This window comes from Haemaphysalis longicornis, unplaced genomic scaffold (genome assembly GCF_048455015.1).
Source record: "Haemaphysalis longicornis isolate Haplotype H1 unplaced genomic scaffold, Haemaphysalis longicornis Haplotype H1 scaffold_13, whole genome shotgun sequence".
NCBI lineage: Eukaryota > Metazoa > Arthropoda > Arachnida > Ixodida > Ixodidae > Haemaphysalis > Haemaphysalis longicornis.
The window spans coordinates 68,497,664-68,514,775 of record NW_027526233.1 but is presented as its reverse complement, the minus strand read 5'-3'; the positions used below and the strand labels follow the sequence as shown (position 1 = coordinate 68,514,775).

Genomic DNA, 17,112 nt, shown 5'->3' with positions numbered 1-17,112 from the left:
CTGGGGGAACTATAAAGCAGGAAATCTTTCGAATAAAATAAACTTGTATTTTGTCTGCACGGCCGCTTTTCAAGTATGCATTTGTAGTGCGTTTAGTTGCGTCCCATTATTGCAAAGCAGCAGGAAAGCGCTCTCCCTTTGTTGAAGCACAGATACTCTGCTTAACCAAAACCACACTGTACAGTGTCATACAGTAATGGATGTCACTGGAGCCAGTGTCATACAGTAATGGATGTCAATGGATGTCACTGAACTATACACTATACTCGGTTACAACTCAAGAACGGCACCACCTCATGTAGTGTATCACTCCGCCAAAGCGCCGGACCCGTTACGTCAGTGCGCGCACGTTTTGAAAGGGGTTTGCTATGAATGCGTGATATCGTCTGCCTAGTTTCACGCAGTTTGTTTGTTGTCACTGGAGTCGCTTATAAGCATATTAACTCCACAAAATCACAGGAACAGCTCACGCCATATTCAAAATATTCCCAGTAACTCCCTACTTGCGCCGCGCGGAGAAGCATCCGGCTACGGTGATAAGGCACAGCGGCAACTTCCGGTGCCGTTCTTAAGTTGTCACCGAGTATAGATGTGCAACCAAAACATGCAGAAACCAAGGCCACAAGCACAACGCAACTTTTGAGCATTCTTTATTTACCGGTAGCCGCTGAAACACTGCACTCATAAAAGCACACACAACGTTTATTACAAGTCCCTTTTGTTACATCAGTTGCAGCGCCATCTCCACACATTGCGGACGCTGTTTTGACATTTCCTTTTTGTTTGCTTTAAAAGAGAGCACTTGCATTTTTAAAGCGAACCTTCACTGTCCTCACTGATGCCGTTGTATGCCAATACGCCCTGCAGGAAAGTCGACTTTCTCTGACGATGACGATGAATGATCTTGAGTGAAGTGAAAGAAAAAAAAACGCATCAGAGGCTGGAATTGAACCGTTGTCCCTCGCGGTACGAAGCTGCCACCTATCCGATACCTCTACTTCGACATGGTCGAAAGTTAGTCGAAACTCAGACGACAACCAAAGAATCCGTCGTGAGAAAGCATTGCGTTCAACCATTACCATCGTTAGACGGAGGATTGCATGATTTTGTTAGTGTATGGTGAACCGGATAGAACAGTGGTAGAAGCGCAGCCAATAACACCAGTACAATGAGAGCACAACCTTCGTTACTTTTGCGAAAGGCCAAGGTTACCAGCACAACCCTGGGCACAGCGTCTCGGTAAAGACAACTTGTGATGCACAGCTCGCTATATCGGGAGGTACACTAAGGGAAGGGAACGTTTGTGGTTACCCCGCAATTTCAGGAGGAGGAGGAGGAGGAACAACTTTATTTAGTCATTAATCATTGAGTTGTTTGACTAATGATGGGCTTCTTCTTGACTCTGTGAGGTGGCCAGAAGACCTTGCTTCATGGAAACTTCCAAAGCCCAGTCCACGGCCTGAATTTGGTTCTCAGGCTCGGACCTGGTCACCACAGCCTATTTGGTTAGACAGATGCCATTTGGCTTTGGGTTTGATCTCAGTGCACTCGTATAGGATGTGGGCTAGATTGGCTTTTTTGGCCTCACACATTCTGCATTTTGAGGGGTACAGACCTGGGTACATTAGGGTCAATTTGTGAGGGTTCAGGAAGGTATAAGATTGGAGTTGCCTCCATGTCGCTCGCTGGATTTTTGTTAGGAAATAATGGGGGGAAGGGTACACTAGTCTTTCATTTCTGTAGTGAGATGTAATCTCTTGAAAAGTAACCATACGCTCCTTAGACCCTCACAGGGACATTTGATCCACCGCCCGGTTGACGAGTTGGCGGTCAAAACTGTGGGCCACCTCGATCCCTGGATGGGATGAGTGCGCAGCAATCCGGATAATCTTGATCTGGCAGGGTTCGAACTGATTTCTTAAAATAGAATTTGAGATGCCGGTTCGCGAATTTTGTTCTTCGCAAAGTTATGCACAGCCGTTTTGGAGTCGCTGAAGACGAATTTTAATTTGGTACTAATGTCTGCCACGAAAGAGTGAAGCAACGGCGTCTAATATTGTCCCCTTCCGGGTCCCAGCTAAAAGGAGAAAATAAAAGAGACTTGCATGCAATGGCTCATATCTCTCTTTCTCTCTCTCTCTTTTTTTGCGGCCGTGAAGCGATGAGGACAACAAGTCCCCCCCCCCGCCCAGAAATTACACAATTAAAAAATTTTCCCAAGCAAATTCTGGAAGGTTTAAGGCGCCAAAGCTATACCTGGGATGTTAGGCGTGGCGTAGCGGAGGGCTCCAGATTGTGTCAGACCACCCGGGGATCTTTAGCGTGCGCCCAAACTCGACGTCACACAGGAGTTCTCGTTTTCACCTCCACCACAAAAGCAGCCCCCCTGACTGAGATCGAAGCGACATTTAAGAAACAGCACTGTGACCAGCACAGTGCTTGGGCGACGACACTTAAAACGGCAGGCTTACGCACCGAGTTCGACGGGCGGCAGGGCAGTGGTCACAAGAACCCGTGTGATATCTGGTCCAGAACCATGAGCTGTTAAGTTACTTATATAACCTCCACTCTATCTGTGAGTGTAGTACCGTTTTGCCCCCCACCATTCCCCCTTATTCACATTAGGGCAGCACCCGAGTACGCCACCAATCACAGCTGCAGCGCCTCGAAGGAGGTGATGGCTTCGAAGGCCGCCTTCTGGTCGTCGGTGAGCGGCGCGTTTCCTGGGCGCACCACCAGGCGGGCCTGGAAGCCGGCCTCTGTCGCCGCTTGAGCCTCTGCGGGAGAAACGACGCAATTAACCGACCTGGCAACACTGTTCTCTTGATACCTCAGTGTACTAAGGTCCCTGAAAGAACTAAGGTAGCGCCAACTGCTCCCTCCTTCTCCGCTGCCCTCCTCTTTTTTCTCTCCCCTCACCCGCGGCGCCGCCGTCCCTTTAACTCCGCGGCGGGGCCGCCATATTTGTTGGCCACTTGAGAGCAGACGCCCTCGCTACGCTTCAGGGCGCTCGCTGCAGTTTGCTCTTGTTTTCGCGCCGAAATCGCTCTTTGGTAGCATTTATAGGATTTCTAGAGCCCCGTTTTACCAACAGGCACTGAGTGATAGTGTTTTGTTTTATATTTTTGTCTACAAGGGGATATTTGCGGGGCGGATGCCGCTGGCGCATACGCACAGCGCGGTTTTTGTTTACGTGTGCGGCATTCTGTAACACCTCAGGATAGCTCGTGAATGCGAAAGGATCGAGCGTGGACATTTCAAACTGCTCTGTTACGGTAGTTCCGTTCTTGCATTCGCGTGACTGTGGTCGTGCAATCACTGCACAGAGGTCTTGCGCACGGTTCGCGGCAGTATACAGTGCGCTTCATTCGCAAATGCCGTAGTTCGAGCGCTGCGCTGGCGTCCTTGCACTCGCCTTTCTTGCGATAATTGTGTATCCTCAGCGGCGTTCACTCTGCGCCCGCTTTTACTAACGACATACAGCCTACCTTAATTACGCGCAGTTTAGAGTGCTTTGCCGTTTTTGTAGAAATGTTTCCTTCACCTTCATGTCGTTATAGGCTGCTGTGAGTAGACTAAAAACATACACGTGCTGTTGTGCGTGTGTGCACGTACAGCGACGTGAAAAGCCCCTGCTTCCCCGACTTCGCAGCCGGATACACTAAACTACACTCGCGGCCGTACGTTCATGTGCGAACCTAGTGAAAAACGCAGACTTGTAATTCTGGGAATACGCGCCAGAGAAGACTGCGATCAATCGATCGGGTAAACTGAAATTACAGTCCCTCTAGGTACAAATTATGTAACTAGTTACTGCAGTTAATTAATCATGCAATACGTTTTTTCACCGGGCGCGGTCGTTTACAGCCGTTATTAATGGAGGCGCCTGGACAGAATTGTTTTGTGCTGGGATATATTCTGGCAGATTTGTTCATTGCACTAACACAGGGATACACCCGAAAGAAATTCGAAAGAGGACCAATGTCACGATGATTATCAAGAGAAAACAATAAATCACAAAAATGAATTGGTGCCAGCAAATAGATATTTTATTGGAACAAACGTCCGTAATGACGTCGTGCAGGTGGCTTGTGCTGCTGACGTGGCTTCCCGTGAGAAAAAATGTTGGGAGTGGCATTTGGGTTTAGTTTTTTTAACGCCAAGCTTCTCCAATATCCGTTGCTCAAATTGATCCGTGAAATAATCCTATTGAGAAGGGAAAAGAAATGTCGCCACCGAGTTTGAGATGCGCCACAAACACTCCGCAAATATAGGCAATAATGCATTGCAGAAGGGAGTTAGTGACTGTTCTACCGTAGCATGGTCAAATTCGTGTTCGCGCATCTGCTCAGTGCCGCGTCCGCTCAACTCGCTACACTAAACCTGTTTAGCAAGCGCTTTGCTGGACAAAAATACGTCTGCTGAAAATAATATAGTCGCCCAGTGTGTTTTGGTTCAAATCGCAATGACTGGATACGCTGCGCCATTGACTACTAAGATGAAGTAAGCGCTCACACTGCAAATGTACGGCATCACGTGTAATGCAAACGTAATTCGTTCCTCTGTGCATACACGGAAGAAAGGGCGTACAGCCGTTACGGTGCGAATATGCATTTGAAGTGCTCATTCAAACGTGCGCGAATTTAATAAAGCGATAACAGAAATTGCGCATCAAACGTACTTCAACGGCGCGGTCACTATATTAGCTGACCTTAAATTGTTTTACCTAGCCGCAATTTTTTTTTCTCGCAACAGCCTCAATTTGCGCCGCACCGACCAAGACCATATTACGCAGCAAATCACTCCGATGTCATAACAACGGGATTATAATACCACCCGGGTATCTAACACACAAAACATGACTTGACGCCAAAAAGAGCGTACACGCACTCGGAACGCACACGATACATGGTCAGACGCAAGCTGCCGTCGGCCAAAACAAGCATGAATTAAGGTGAACAATTCTCGCGTCACGAAACCCTTACGACAACTGACTGAACATGCTACGCCGCTGATATTGATGCTGGAAGTTAAGCGCGCACATGACAAATACACGGCCTCTTATCCAAACCAAAGCTTACGACGGGACGAACTCGGCGCTGCGCGCAATGCCTACTCAGAACAAAGCGTGGACGACGGTCGCGAAGGGAATACGCATTTCTTCGTAAGTGACCGCTCAAGCTCGCGCAGAATTTAACAGAGCAAGAACAAGCATTCAGAAACTTACCTCGCAAAAGAGTGATGGTAGCGTCGGCCTGAAGTATGCCCGTTCAAATCTATGCAACCAAACTTTTCTCCTTTCTGCGTCGCGTTTCCCGGACGGAATAACGAAGTCTTGTGCCCTGCCTGACGATATTCGCGCTGCCTAAGGCACAACACATCGACACCGAGAAGCAACCTAAAACGACACCGGTGCGACATTTTTTCGAAGCGAGCAGCTAATTCCGGTACTGAAGCACGGTGGCGACGGTGGCTCGGAAGCCAGCAATGGCGTCGCAGCGGCGGCGTTGCGCAATGTCCCAGCCGGCGAGGCATCGGCGAGGCGACCCGGCGGCGGAGCAAAAAAAAACAAAACCACGTGACTTTTCCCTTGGCCAATGGCGCGCGGCGTTCGCCGGCGAAAAAGAAAATGGCAAAAAACGAAGTAAGAGAGGAGCGCGGGCGAGGGCGAAAGGCGGCGAGATCTAAAGATGGCGCTACCTTAGTCATTTTAGGGACCTTACAGTGTACTGGACAAGCACGGCCACACTCTCAAATTCCAACACCACTCTCGGGAGACAGCTTGTTCCCAAGTTTCTCTCGCATCTAGTAGCTCTACGGAGCGGCCCGCTAGTGCGGTAAAAAGTGAAGCGAGAAACAAAAAATTACACGGACGCCTCACCCTTTTTTCTAACGTAGTGAATGCCAAAGCCTTACTACTGTCCAAATTGCTGAATGCACTTTTTCTCAATCATCCTCATCATCCTTTCCCACTTGCACCCTTTGCACCTTGCACCTTTCCCCCTTTGCCCTTTGCACCTAATGACACTGCCCCAGTTCAGGTTTTAAAAAAAATGCAAATAATCAGTACATTTGGTTTGGATAGCCGGTTAATTGAACATTTGAATAAAACAATTCGAAGTGATAACATGCCATTTGATTGTTTGGCTTGATTATGTGTATCACAATACCATGTGAGAAGCGCACTGGTTCGTACTGCGTGAATACTACACCGTTTAACGTACCGTTTGAAATCTTTCGAGAACTTCTTGACGGTAGAACAATTAAACCGTCACGCATTCCTTGGAATCTTTGAAGTATAAAACAGAAATCCGGATGTCCGAATATCCGGGGACAAAACTGGTCAGCGAGGTTCACTAACCGATCCCTCTGGCTATCTGGCTTTCACATTTGAATAGTTGGCTTTCAAATAATTAGATAACTAGTTTTCGCAAAACTGGTTTGGTATTGCCCCCACTACATTCACATCGGCAAGCAAAGTGGACATTTAACTTTGCAACTCAGAGGATTGCCACCGCCGCAGCTAGCATGCTAGAACTACTCCTGCAGGCTGAACTACATTTATATTACATAGATTTCCAAGTCAAAGGCCACAATGCACTCACTTTTAGTCAGTTAGAGCCATGGACCGACCATGGTGTTGGGGATGTGTGCTTGTCCGACATTAAGAAGTCCCTGAGTCTAATTCCCCTGAGTCTAATTCCCAACCAGGCCCAAATTTCCCGAACTTTTACTTCACTTTTGCTCGCTTTGGGAGTTTAGGAGCCATTTGGCTGCTACAGACATCAGATGCCGACTTCCCCGCCTAACGGGCCATCTAAGGTGTCCACACTGAAAGTAATTACATGCGACCGGCATCTGCTGCTGCTCTGCGCGACTCCATTCGAGCCTCCCCGCCCAGTGGGCTGTGAAGCGACAGCAAAGGCACCCACCCGCAAGCACATCGGTGAGGAAGAGGATGTCGCCAGGGTCGGTGCCGATGGCCTTGCTGATGGCCCGGTAGCTTTGGGGCTCCGTCTTGGCCCCCGACGTGGTGATGTCGAAGTAGCTGTCCAGAAGCTGCAAATGGATAATGGGGGGAGGCATATGAGGCAGTGCAACAAGGCCGAGGCACTCGGTTTTGAAGATGTGTACCCTATTTAATCACGTATTGACTCCCCCCCCCTATACTTTTCTTCTTGCGAATTTACTTTCTTGTCACGTTGCATAAAAAATGCAGCGGGAATATGATTTTATCTCGGCATGGCTGCTGATGCCATAGACGATTGCAGTTAACTTGACGTCGCGCTACAGTATGCGCAGAAATGCTAAAAACTAATTCAAACAAAAAGAAATCTCAACAGTAGCTGGAGATCAGAGTGCGAACGCCGTGGCTCGCAATTTAAAAACTGCGCTTGTGGAGCGCCACCTGCTGAGAGCAAAACAAACTATCAAACACTGCGGTGTGCAAACAAAGCACTAAACGTACTCTGCACTCTTTGCTGTTCCAGCTGGTTCCGGTGGCGTGCAAACAGAGCACAAAACGTACTCCGCACTCCACTACTGTTGCTCTTCCGCGAATGGCTATTTTATGCTCCGTGATGTTGTAGTTCAGCTGCGTTCCAACCTTTTTTTGTGCTCCTGGAGCACACCGTACGATGGGCCAGTACATGAGCTACACAGCCGGTTTTAAACTGAAGGTGGTGGAGCATGCGTTGATGCACATGGAAACCGTGCAGCTGGGCGGCACTTCAGTGCTGACGCTACGGGTGAAAACGAGAGGTTTTTGGACGGTGAACAGGGATCGCCATGTGTTCTATGGGCCCAAAGAAGGGAAGTTTCCCGGTGTGGAAAAAGAAGTTTTGGAGTGCTTTGACGGCAGGGAAGACGGTTGCAGCACGTTTTGACACAGGCCTTGTGGGCGCTTCTGCCTGCTAATGTCAATGCGGATTCCTGCTAGTCGCCCTCATCGCTTCTTTCTGAATATAACGCTTTAGGCAGCCACAAGGACTGCATCAAAACGTGCAGCAATTACCTACGTCCCACACATCAGTGAAACTCTCGCACACATTTTCGAGAAACGCAGTGCATACATTGTGCATGTGCCCACTGCCTGTGCGTGTACACCAGCCAGCCGGAGCTGGAGTACATCCGCGAGAGCCTCAAAAAGACCCTGCTGGCCAACCTGGAGCAGGAGGACCGGCTGCCCTTCCACGGCCTGCCCCTGGTCATGGTGTTTGCGGGCCAGGGGGACTTCATGCGCGAGGAGGGCATCAACCGGGCCAAGAGCCTGCAGTGCCCCTTCGTGGACGTGGGCGGCGGCCTGGACCCCGTGCGGCTGGAGCAGGCACTGTGCGCGCTGGTGGAGAGCATCGAGCGGCGGGTGGGCCGGCTGCACATCTACCAGGCGCTGCCCGCGGCCGGACCTGCGGCTGATGCTGTGCATGCTGTGCGGGGACCCGTAGGCGCCCGAGCAGGTGCTGGACTTGTGCTTGTGTTTGTGTGGACAAACTTGGGGGTGAGGGGTGTGTGGCGCCCCCCAACCCTGATATTCGTTGGTCGCTAGGTTCAGTGGCCCCACGAGGCTCGGTGGGCAACATTGTGGGTAGCCGGGGAATAAACACCGCCGAGCACGGCTGCTCGCGGTCAGTCACCGTCACCAGCAGCACGCTGCATGTCGTCTCTCGGCTGGAGGGTACCCCTACCCTCCCAGGTTCACGAACACGGGGCGAAATTGTGACAGAAACCTGTGTAGTCCTTGGCTATGTGACAATATTGAGCAACAATGAATATTTCAGAAGCAGTGGTGAAACATTTTATTAATGGAGAATGTGCCCAGACACCGTGCACCAAAAATACCCCATTTTATGTGAGGCGCTTATGGCTATACTGAGTGTGCCCTACTGTCGGCAGCATGAAAATGTGATTTTGGAAGTCAGGCCTTCATACTAACACTTCCTAAAAGTAAATGGTGTTTCAAGCATTCGCAACATTATGCAAGAAAAATTACCAGCACTTGCAATACACTTCACTAGACAGCATCACTGCTTTTGCTCCACAAGCATACATTTTACAGAAAAAATGACCTTTAGTGTGAAGCAAAAACACTTTTTTCGCAACGGCAGCTGCTTGTTCACATTTTACGTTAGGAAGTCTGGTACAGCGTGAAATTTCTGCCCTTTCACTAAGGCAGCATTGAAACGCACCATTTTGATATTGGCTCAATGAAACCCAGGAGCATATACAACCGAGAATGATGACTCTGGAGGACTTCTCAAGATACCAGCAGCTTACTTTGATGCAACTATTACTTGTCAAAGGCGGCATTGCATCCAATTATGACGCACTGTGTATACCTTTTCATTTGTACATTGTTGGTCACATTGCTGGTCTTTTGTCTTGGAAGCTACCTTGTAGACATAAATTAACCCATCAGTATTCTTTGCCTTTGTAGCTAACTTATGCCAAGACTTCAAACCTCACCGTGAGTTTGTCATCTTTTACAAAGCCTGCATCCTCCAAAAATTTAACTTGCACACCTTTCTTGCTCCACAGTTCCCCATTCTCTGCCTGAGAGGGTCTTTGGTAGTCTTTGAGATCCTGCAGAGCTGTCTGTATAAACACTCTCCATTATCAGCGTGTCAGTTGGATGAACGAACCACAAGAACAGCTTTTTCTTGATTGGCCATGTCAGTGCCTGGTCATGTTTGCCTTTGCATATTTGAATGGATAACTTTAGTGTCTGGAAGCCAGCACCATCTATCATCAACTTGGCTCCAGGAAGGATGAAATATCCGTAAAAGTAGTCCGGACTGCAAGGATGAACTACAACAGTGCCTCTTTTTTTTAACTTCAGACCACTGTTCAATCTTCCATTCCAGAGCGTTAGCAGAGTTAAGCTCATTGCCCAAAGCATTTTGTTCAAGGCTTAGTTTGCTGATCACCTCAGTGAGAAACCGTTGCCAGGTATCTCCACTTGCAGGTTTGATGCTAATTATCTGTTGCATCATCCCCTCAAGCGCTTTCAGTTTATCGACAATTTCCTTTCTCTCAGCAGCAGTCACAGTGGACAGAGCACCTATGTCCCTCCTGATGTTGTCACGCAATGCCGAAGCCTCCATCTTTTGTGCTTTAAAAATATTATCTGGCAATGCCTCAAGCTCGGCAACAAGCCTTTTGGCTTGCTCTAAGGGGACCGCCATGGCACTGATGTTTCTTCGCACCACGGCTTGTGCCTCAGCAACTTCAGCAATGGCTAAACAGCTGAGTTGCCTGTTCTCTCTAAGCTTGTCGTTTAATCCCGTGCTAGCTGTTTAGCCATTGCTGAAGTTGCTGAGGCACAAGCCGTGGTGCGAAGAAAACGCAGCCGCGCGAGGACTGACCAACCGCGCGGCGGCGGTCTCTTCCCCCCTGCCGAGCTCCGCGACAGAGGGAGGCCATCGCGAAGACAACGATGACGAAGACGACAACGACGACGTGGAGTGGGACCCGGAGCCCCTCCTCACGTACGGGGAGGTGCTGGAGTGGTACCGGCTCGGCCGGCGCACTGCTCCGGCGCCCCACCCGGAACTAACACGGCAGCAGGCAGTGCTACTACGCCAACTACAAACACAGTCAGTGATTACGCCGGCGCTCGCGCGTCACGTGTGCCCGGACGTGTACGCCAGTGACGTGTGTAGTGTGTGCGGGCAACATCGCGCAACTCTGGCTCACATCCTGTGGGACTGTGCAGTGCACCCCGTGGAAGCTGCCGACCTCTACGGCCGGCTGCCGGACACCATAACGAGTGCCGTCTATTCGACGGACCTGAACGCACAAACTCTAGCCGTCCAGCAGCTCGAGGCTGCTCTCGCCAGGCAGAAGCGGAGCGAGTCGCAGACGGGGGGGAAAGGGACGAACTCCCGAGTACCTTTCGCGCACCGCTCACGCCGACACCGGCGGGGCCTAGTCCCGAGGACGTCGTGAACGTGGGTGGGATGTGGAGGCTCTGCGCATCCCGACCTCCCACTCCCTGCTGGCCTCAAATAAAGTCTTTCTCTCTCTCTCTCTCTCGTTTAATCCATGAATCAACTCCAGGACTGGCGGGTGTTGGACCACTCCTTCAAATGACCTTTCAACGCTATCAGCAATCTGTTGGAACGTAGCTTGGAGGCATGAGACCTTGGTGTCAAGGTTGCTGAGTGCATCTAAGACTAGTGCGACTCCCGACGTGTCATTCTCGGTGAGTTGTGCGGTCATGGCAGTCTGGGAGCACGATCCCAGCTGAATGTGGTTGATGATATCCTTGTGACTGATGCTGTGCTTGCAGTGCGGACAAAGCACTACATGGTGTTCACACTCTTTGTTGAAGTGGTTCAGGACCTCGAATGCTGTGCCCAAAACGTTGCAGCCAATAGAAGCATTCCAGCATCGAATCTGTACAGAAGAACGAGGGGAAGAAAACGTAATTTCTTGAGGTCAAGCCGTTCACTACTTCACACGGAAGCAAATAATTATATGCCACAAATGGATGAATCTACCAATGTGTTTTTCAAAGCTTTCTCTGTTTTTGAGGAGAAAGGAATTTAAAGCCACCTGAGATAAGCGGAAGAAATTCGATTAAACTCCGAATGCTAGCCACGCAGCTTTAGTAGATAACAATTTTCAGCAACACCACTCACGTCAAATGACAGACTTTTTAATCGGTATGTGCCGTGTTAGAACTACTGCTTAGAGGCTGCATAAGCGAGCAATCGTTAGGTACTGCTACACTGGTTATTGCAGCGATGAAACAATACCGCGTATTGTTGACGTTAATAATTCACCTCCAAACAAATTTCTGGAAGCTTGGAACAATCGCTAAAATGAGCTTCTCGAAGATGTGCCACGTACTACGTTGCCAACCATGTAAGACAGGCTACATGAATACACAAGTAGCAAAACGCATAGCTGGTTAATGTCGATGTTCCCTATTAGAACAAACGATTTCACCTGTACGAATCAACCCATAAATCTTATAAATAACGAACACCCCGAATCAATAAAAATATGCTTGAATCTGCGAATTTGATATTCCTACTGCCATAGCTCTGTAGCAGTTCGGAGTCTTAAGTAGTAACAATATCCTGGCTTCAGACACAATTTCTAGGCTGCTCAAGACATTATGGCAACCTCTTAATAGAACAATGAACTGAAAGCAATTTCAGTGCTGCCATGACTAGCAGTAAAATGCAGAACTCAGAGAAAGTCATGGAACTAATTGCTTTACCATATGTGATTGTAATTCACAAGCACGAAATTTCTTAACATTGATATCAAACACGTCCACTTGGTATGATGGTCATCCTCACTAAGCAATTTTTGAGTAATGCGAGGATCAAGGCCACTGTGCTTATTTGGATTACTGTGAGTTTTACTATATTCTGTGGCACAACCTTTTGAATTACACCAATAAAAGCCTCAAGTTGTGAATTTTGAATCTCAATCAAGGATGGAACAAAATAACAGCTAAGCTTCTTAACTTCATTTTCTTTAGTTCAAAATACTTCCCAAATTGATGATCAAGTGTTTTTTAAAAAACCTTTATTGTGAGGTTCAACGTCCGAAGATGGGTGTCCAAGGAGCCGTTTCGAGGAACAGTGCTAACCACAGAATTTGACGCTTCTTCAGCATCCAGCTGCCATTTAGGATATCAGGATATTATGCTACCTGCATCCCTCCAACACTACTGATTGATTGTGGGGTTTAACGCGCCGACGCAACGCAGGCGATGAGGCGCGCCGTAGTGGAGGGCTCCGGATTAATTTTGACCACCTGGGGATCTTTATCGTGCGCCGAAATCTCGTACACACGGGCGTTTTTGCTTTTCGCCTCCATCAGAAAAGCGGCCGCCGCGGCCGGGAATCGAACCCGCGACCTCGTGCTCAGCAGCGCAACGCCTTAGCCACTGAGCCACCGCGGCGGGTGGCTCAGCACTAACCTCCAACACTAACAATCAACACCAAAGCTTCTACCAACACACAAACATGTGTGCGCACACATACAGACAAAACATGGTGATGGCTGTGTTAAATATTTCAGTAGCTGCAAACGAGGAATGAATCGCACATTGCGGTGATGCAGATGCGCAAATGTAGGAGAGAAAGACCATGTGAAAAGTACGTGATCAAATGGGAGAGCTGGGTACGCAACACGCAAATGGTGCACACAGGCTCTGATTGGGCATCACAAAGCTGGCTATGCACATGGACACGCCGACACTGCCAACTTCGTTGCTAACTGTTGTTTCGCACTACCCATTTTTTTGTATTCAGCATTTGGCCTTTCTGCCAGGTACAGCTCAGAGATGTTCTGCTGTGTATATTTCTTGCAGATGCTTCAGTAAATGGATGAGTGCCCCAAATGACAGATAGCACTTAAAGATGTGTCCTATATGCATCATCGTATAAGCCGCTTCTGCCACACAAACATTTCAGCACTGAGCCGGTCATCATCACACTTTTTCAACGGCTAATGTTCTTTTGACCCCCTGGTCACTAAATTGTTATAGCATGAGGATCGCAGCAATATTAATGTTCAAAATTACCTAATTGATTGAACCCACAACCGTGGCTATAACAGTTCAGAATTCGCAAAAGAAAGAAAAGACGAGCGTCTAGTGTTACGTGCGAACGGAACCACAATCATCGCGCAATTTATGTACAGACCTCGCGCCCGGGGTACGTCGGGTTACCTGTAAACATTTATAGCAATTAATCATTAGCATTTACTTTGACTAGTCAGTGAGCACAAGTGGTTCCGTTCATTGGGTAAAAATCACTGCGAGTTTTGAAGACGACATGAGGCTGGGGCATATCACTAGCCAGAAATGTCCAGATTAGATCCAGGCGTAACTGCAACCATCGCTAAAGTTACATCTAAAGACAGCCATTTCCAGAAGTACAGTCGCCAGCAAAAGTTTGCGAAATGTGCAACGCGTGGCCGAGCGGCGCAAAACTGCATTGCTGCACCATCTGCAGAGACCGGCGCCGGGTCGAGACTCAAGGAACTGGCGTGCTAGGCACGCTTTGCGCATACCTGTCCTTTGTTAGTTACGGGGCATCTCTGATCCGCGACATGCTTTCGATATTCGCGGCAGCCGCTGTGGCGGCGCGTGACCATCGCCGTCGACGGTCGTTATGCTATCATTGGTGCAACAAAGCACGTCGCCCGCGGCCGCCATTTGCGCGGCGCGCAACATTGAATAAATTTTATCTTCCAAGTGATGCATTGGTTGATGACTAAATTTATTTTACAGAAGTTATTTGGGCTACCTCTCGGAAACTGCCTCTGGTGACGGGGTGCATAGAAAACAGTCGCATCAACAAATTTAATACTGCGGCAAAGTAAACTTTCATGTGAATATTGCAGCAAAGCAAACTTTCTTGTCTAATGTAAGTATCATGTAAAAACATCATACTGAAATTGGCCGCGAGGATGGCGTTATCATTACGCCGAATCACATTTACTTGCCACAGTTAGTTTATAGGGAAGCTGTAAACGATAGGGAATTCCCATCCGCTGTCAATACATGACATTCAAAGGAGGACGTATGGTTACAGAAAACTGGTGTAACCGTCGTTTGTCGGAACTACCTCAGACCAAACTGTATGTAATTAGCCGCGCAGATGACTACAACATTTTGCGAGCCAATTTCATATAGGTGCTATTCGTTGAAAAGTTTAGCAGTCAATTTATTTGTCTGGCAACACTGGAAACGGCCACAGACATGGCCGATGTGCCAAGGAGACGGCGCGGCTTGGGCCACTGCGCCCGCACGCAGAAGAAAAAAAAACCACCAGCGTGTGTCATCTGCTCCGTTCCAGTCCGGTTCTAAACAGTGGCGTCAACAGAGATGTTATTAATCGCACTCACATTGAACTCGAGCGAATACTGTGCGTTCGGTGAGGTAGAGTTTGTAATTAAACAGTCATGTGTTTCACAGTCGTGCTTCGCATGGACAAGTACCGCCATCCCGCGGAGCCCGACGTAACGAGTGACGGCGCACCACGGCCGGGCTAGAGCAGCGGCGTGCGCTGTGTTCATACGGTCTTCCCAGCAGCGGCGGCGGCGGCGAGAACAATGCAGCCCCGTCTCGACGTGAAGTTCCGCCACCAACGCGCACACGCCGCTGCTCTAGCCCGGCCGTGGGCGCACTCAAACGGTTGCATGGAGGAGAAGAGGGGTGCCTGATCTGCGGGCCGTGCGCACAACATCGTCTAGCAACAGACGCTTGGCCACAGATATGACGGCACACACTTGGTTGCCTGCATGCATTCCGTGCCATTGAATACCAGCTACAGTCCTATAGAATAAAGCATTAGTCTGTATTGATTCCATTCACCTGAATTCCATTCACCTGAATAACTAGGAAGTAAGCAGCACTCTTACCCACAGCCTGCTTCTTTCGTGACCTTGGATTCCGCCCAGCTCGGCTTGTCATCCTTCATCACAGACTGGAAGGGCTCTGAATTTTTTCCCATTTCTCTTCATTTAAACTTAAGTGTGTGTTCGGCCTGTTACAACGGGTACACCTCCGGGTCCTCATAGGAAAAACTTTGCGTATGAATTGGAGTATTTGCTCTGCACTCAACAGTTCCGAGATTGTTTTATATTATAGCGGAGGCCCGTAAAAGTGCTTCGCACACATCTGAGTCTGTAATTTACTGCCACTTGCTCTCACCACTTGCCATTTGCGTCACTGCCTACTTACAGCTGTCCGTAAGGCGGGCAATATGCCTTCTTTGGTCCTCCGGAGCGCTGGGCGGCATAATCCCAGAGCACGCACCAACAATTGCAGTAGCTACAGGCATGGGCGGCGAATGGCAAGTCTGGATCAGCTGACAGTTTGTCGGTGCTTAGGTTAAAAATTAGAATAAAATTCGTGCTCAACCAGAAGTTTCGCGGGGAAGATAAGATTTGTTCAACCTTGCGCGACGCGCAAATGGCGGCCGCGGGCGACGTGCTTTGTTGCACCAGTGGTAGCAGAACGACGGCGACCACGGCGACGGTCCCGCGGCGCCACAGCGGCTGCCGCGAATATCGAAAACATGTCGCGGGCGCGCGAGGGATCAGAGATGTCCCGTAACGATAATAAAGGACAGGCATGCGCAAAGCGCGCCTAGCACGCCAGTTCCTTGAGCCCGATCCGGCGCATCAATGCAGTTTTGCGCCGCTCGGCCACGCGCTGCACATCCCGCAAACTTTTGCTGGCGACTGTAAGTCCGATCATCTGCAATTACTCATTGTTATCAATAATTAGCAGTTTCTACAGCTAGTCAGTGAGTGGAAATGGTTTGGCCCGTTCGGTAAAAGTCGACACCTCACTGAGAGTTGCTTAGCGGATGTCATCTGGGTTCCAGCCTGGACGTAACTTGAGCAATGATTATAGGCTGCGTCTAATCTCACGGCAGCCGTGAGAATTACTTCCGGGAAATTCTCACGGCAGTTTCCATAAAAGCTGGCTGGCGGAAAATTTGCTGTATAATATTACGTCCCAACATAACCTAACGTAACATAACCTCACAGAACCTTACGTAACCTAACCGAACGCATCATAACCTACCCAAATCCCGCCAAACTGCAACAAACCTAATCTAACCTAGCCCAACGACACAGAACACAACCTGCGGTAAATGGAATTCAACCAATTCTAGAAGTCATGTGCGTCGATCTCGTGATATAGTAAAAACAAGAGTAATAAAAGCACTAACGAAATCCCGATGACCAAAAAATTCTGAGCTAAAAAAAAAGGCAGTGGCTATTTTGCCGGCAGCCGGCAGATTAGCCTGGGAGAAAAGTTGCCGGCAGTTCCTTCCCATTGGCTGGCCCAGAACACATGATTATTGTGCCGGCACATTTCCTCGGGAGCTATTTTGCCGGCTGCCGGCACATTTTCGCGGGCGCTATTTTGCCGGCAGCCGGCACATTAGCCCGGGAGAAAAGTTGCCGGCAATTCCCCGGCAATGCTGCCCCTGGGCGCCAATGCTGCGGCAGCCGGAGATGTCAACTTTAACCTGCTTTAACGTTGGGGACAAGTTTTCGAGCTTTGCCGAGCTTGAGGAGAAAGATTGGTGCTGTTCAGTGAATTACATCAAGTTATAGAAACGAGTCCGC

The 17,112-nt window shown here is 49.1% G+C and overlaps 1 protein-coding gene across 1 annotated transcript in view; it reads right to left on the bottom strand.

Moving 5' to 3' along the window:
• Positions 1 to 684: 684 nt before the first annotated feature.
• The window catches only part of Enoph (enolase-phosphatase E1), a 59,653-nt gene continuing 43,225 nt past the window's right edge, over positions 685 to 17,112 (bottom strand). The window contains exons 6-7 of the mRNA XM_077694834.1: positions 6,933 to 7,059; positions 685 to 2,777 (exon numbers count right to left, since the gene is read on the bottom strand). Of these exons, the coding sequence (XP_077550960.1) occupies positions 2,650 to 2,777; positions 6,933 to 7,059 (255 nt within the window). The 3' untranslated portion in view covers positions 685 to 2,649. The remainder of the gene's footprint in view (positions 2,778 to 6,932; positions 7,060 to 17,112) is intronic.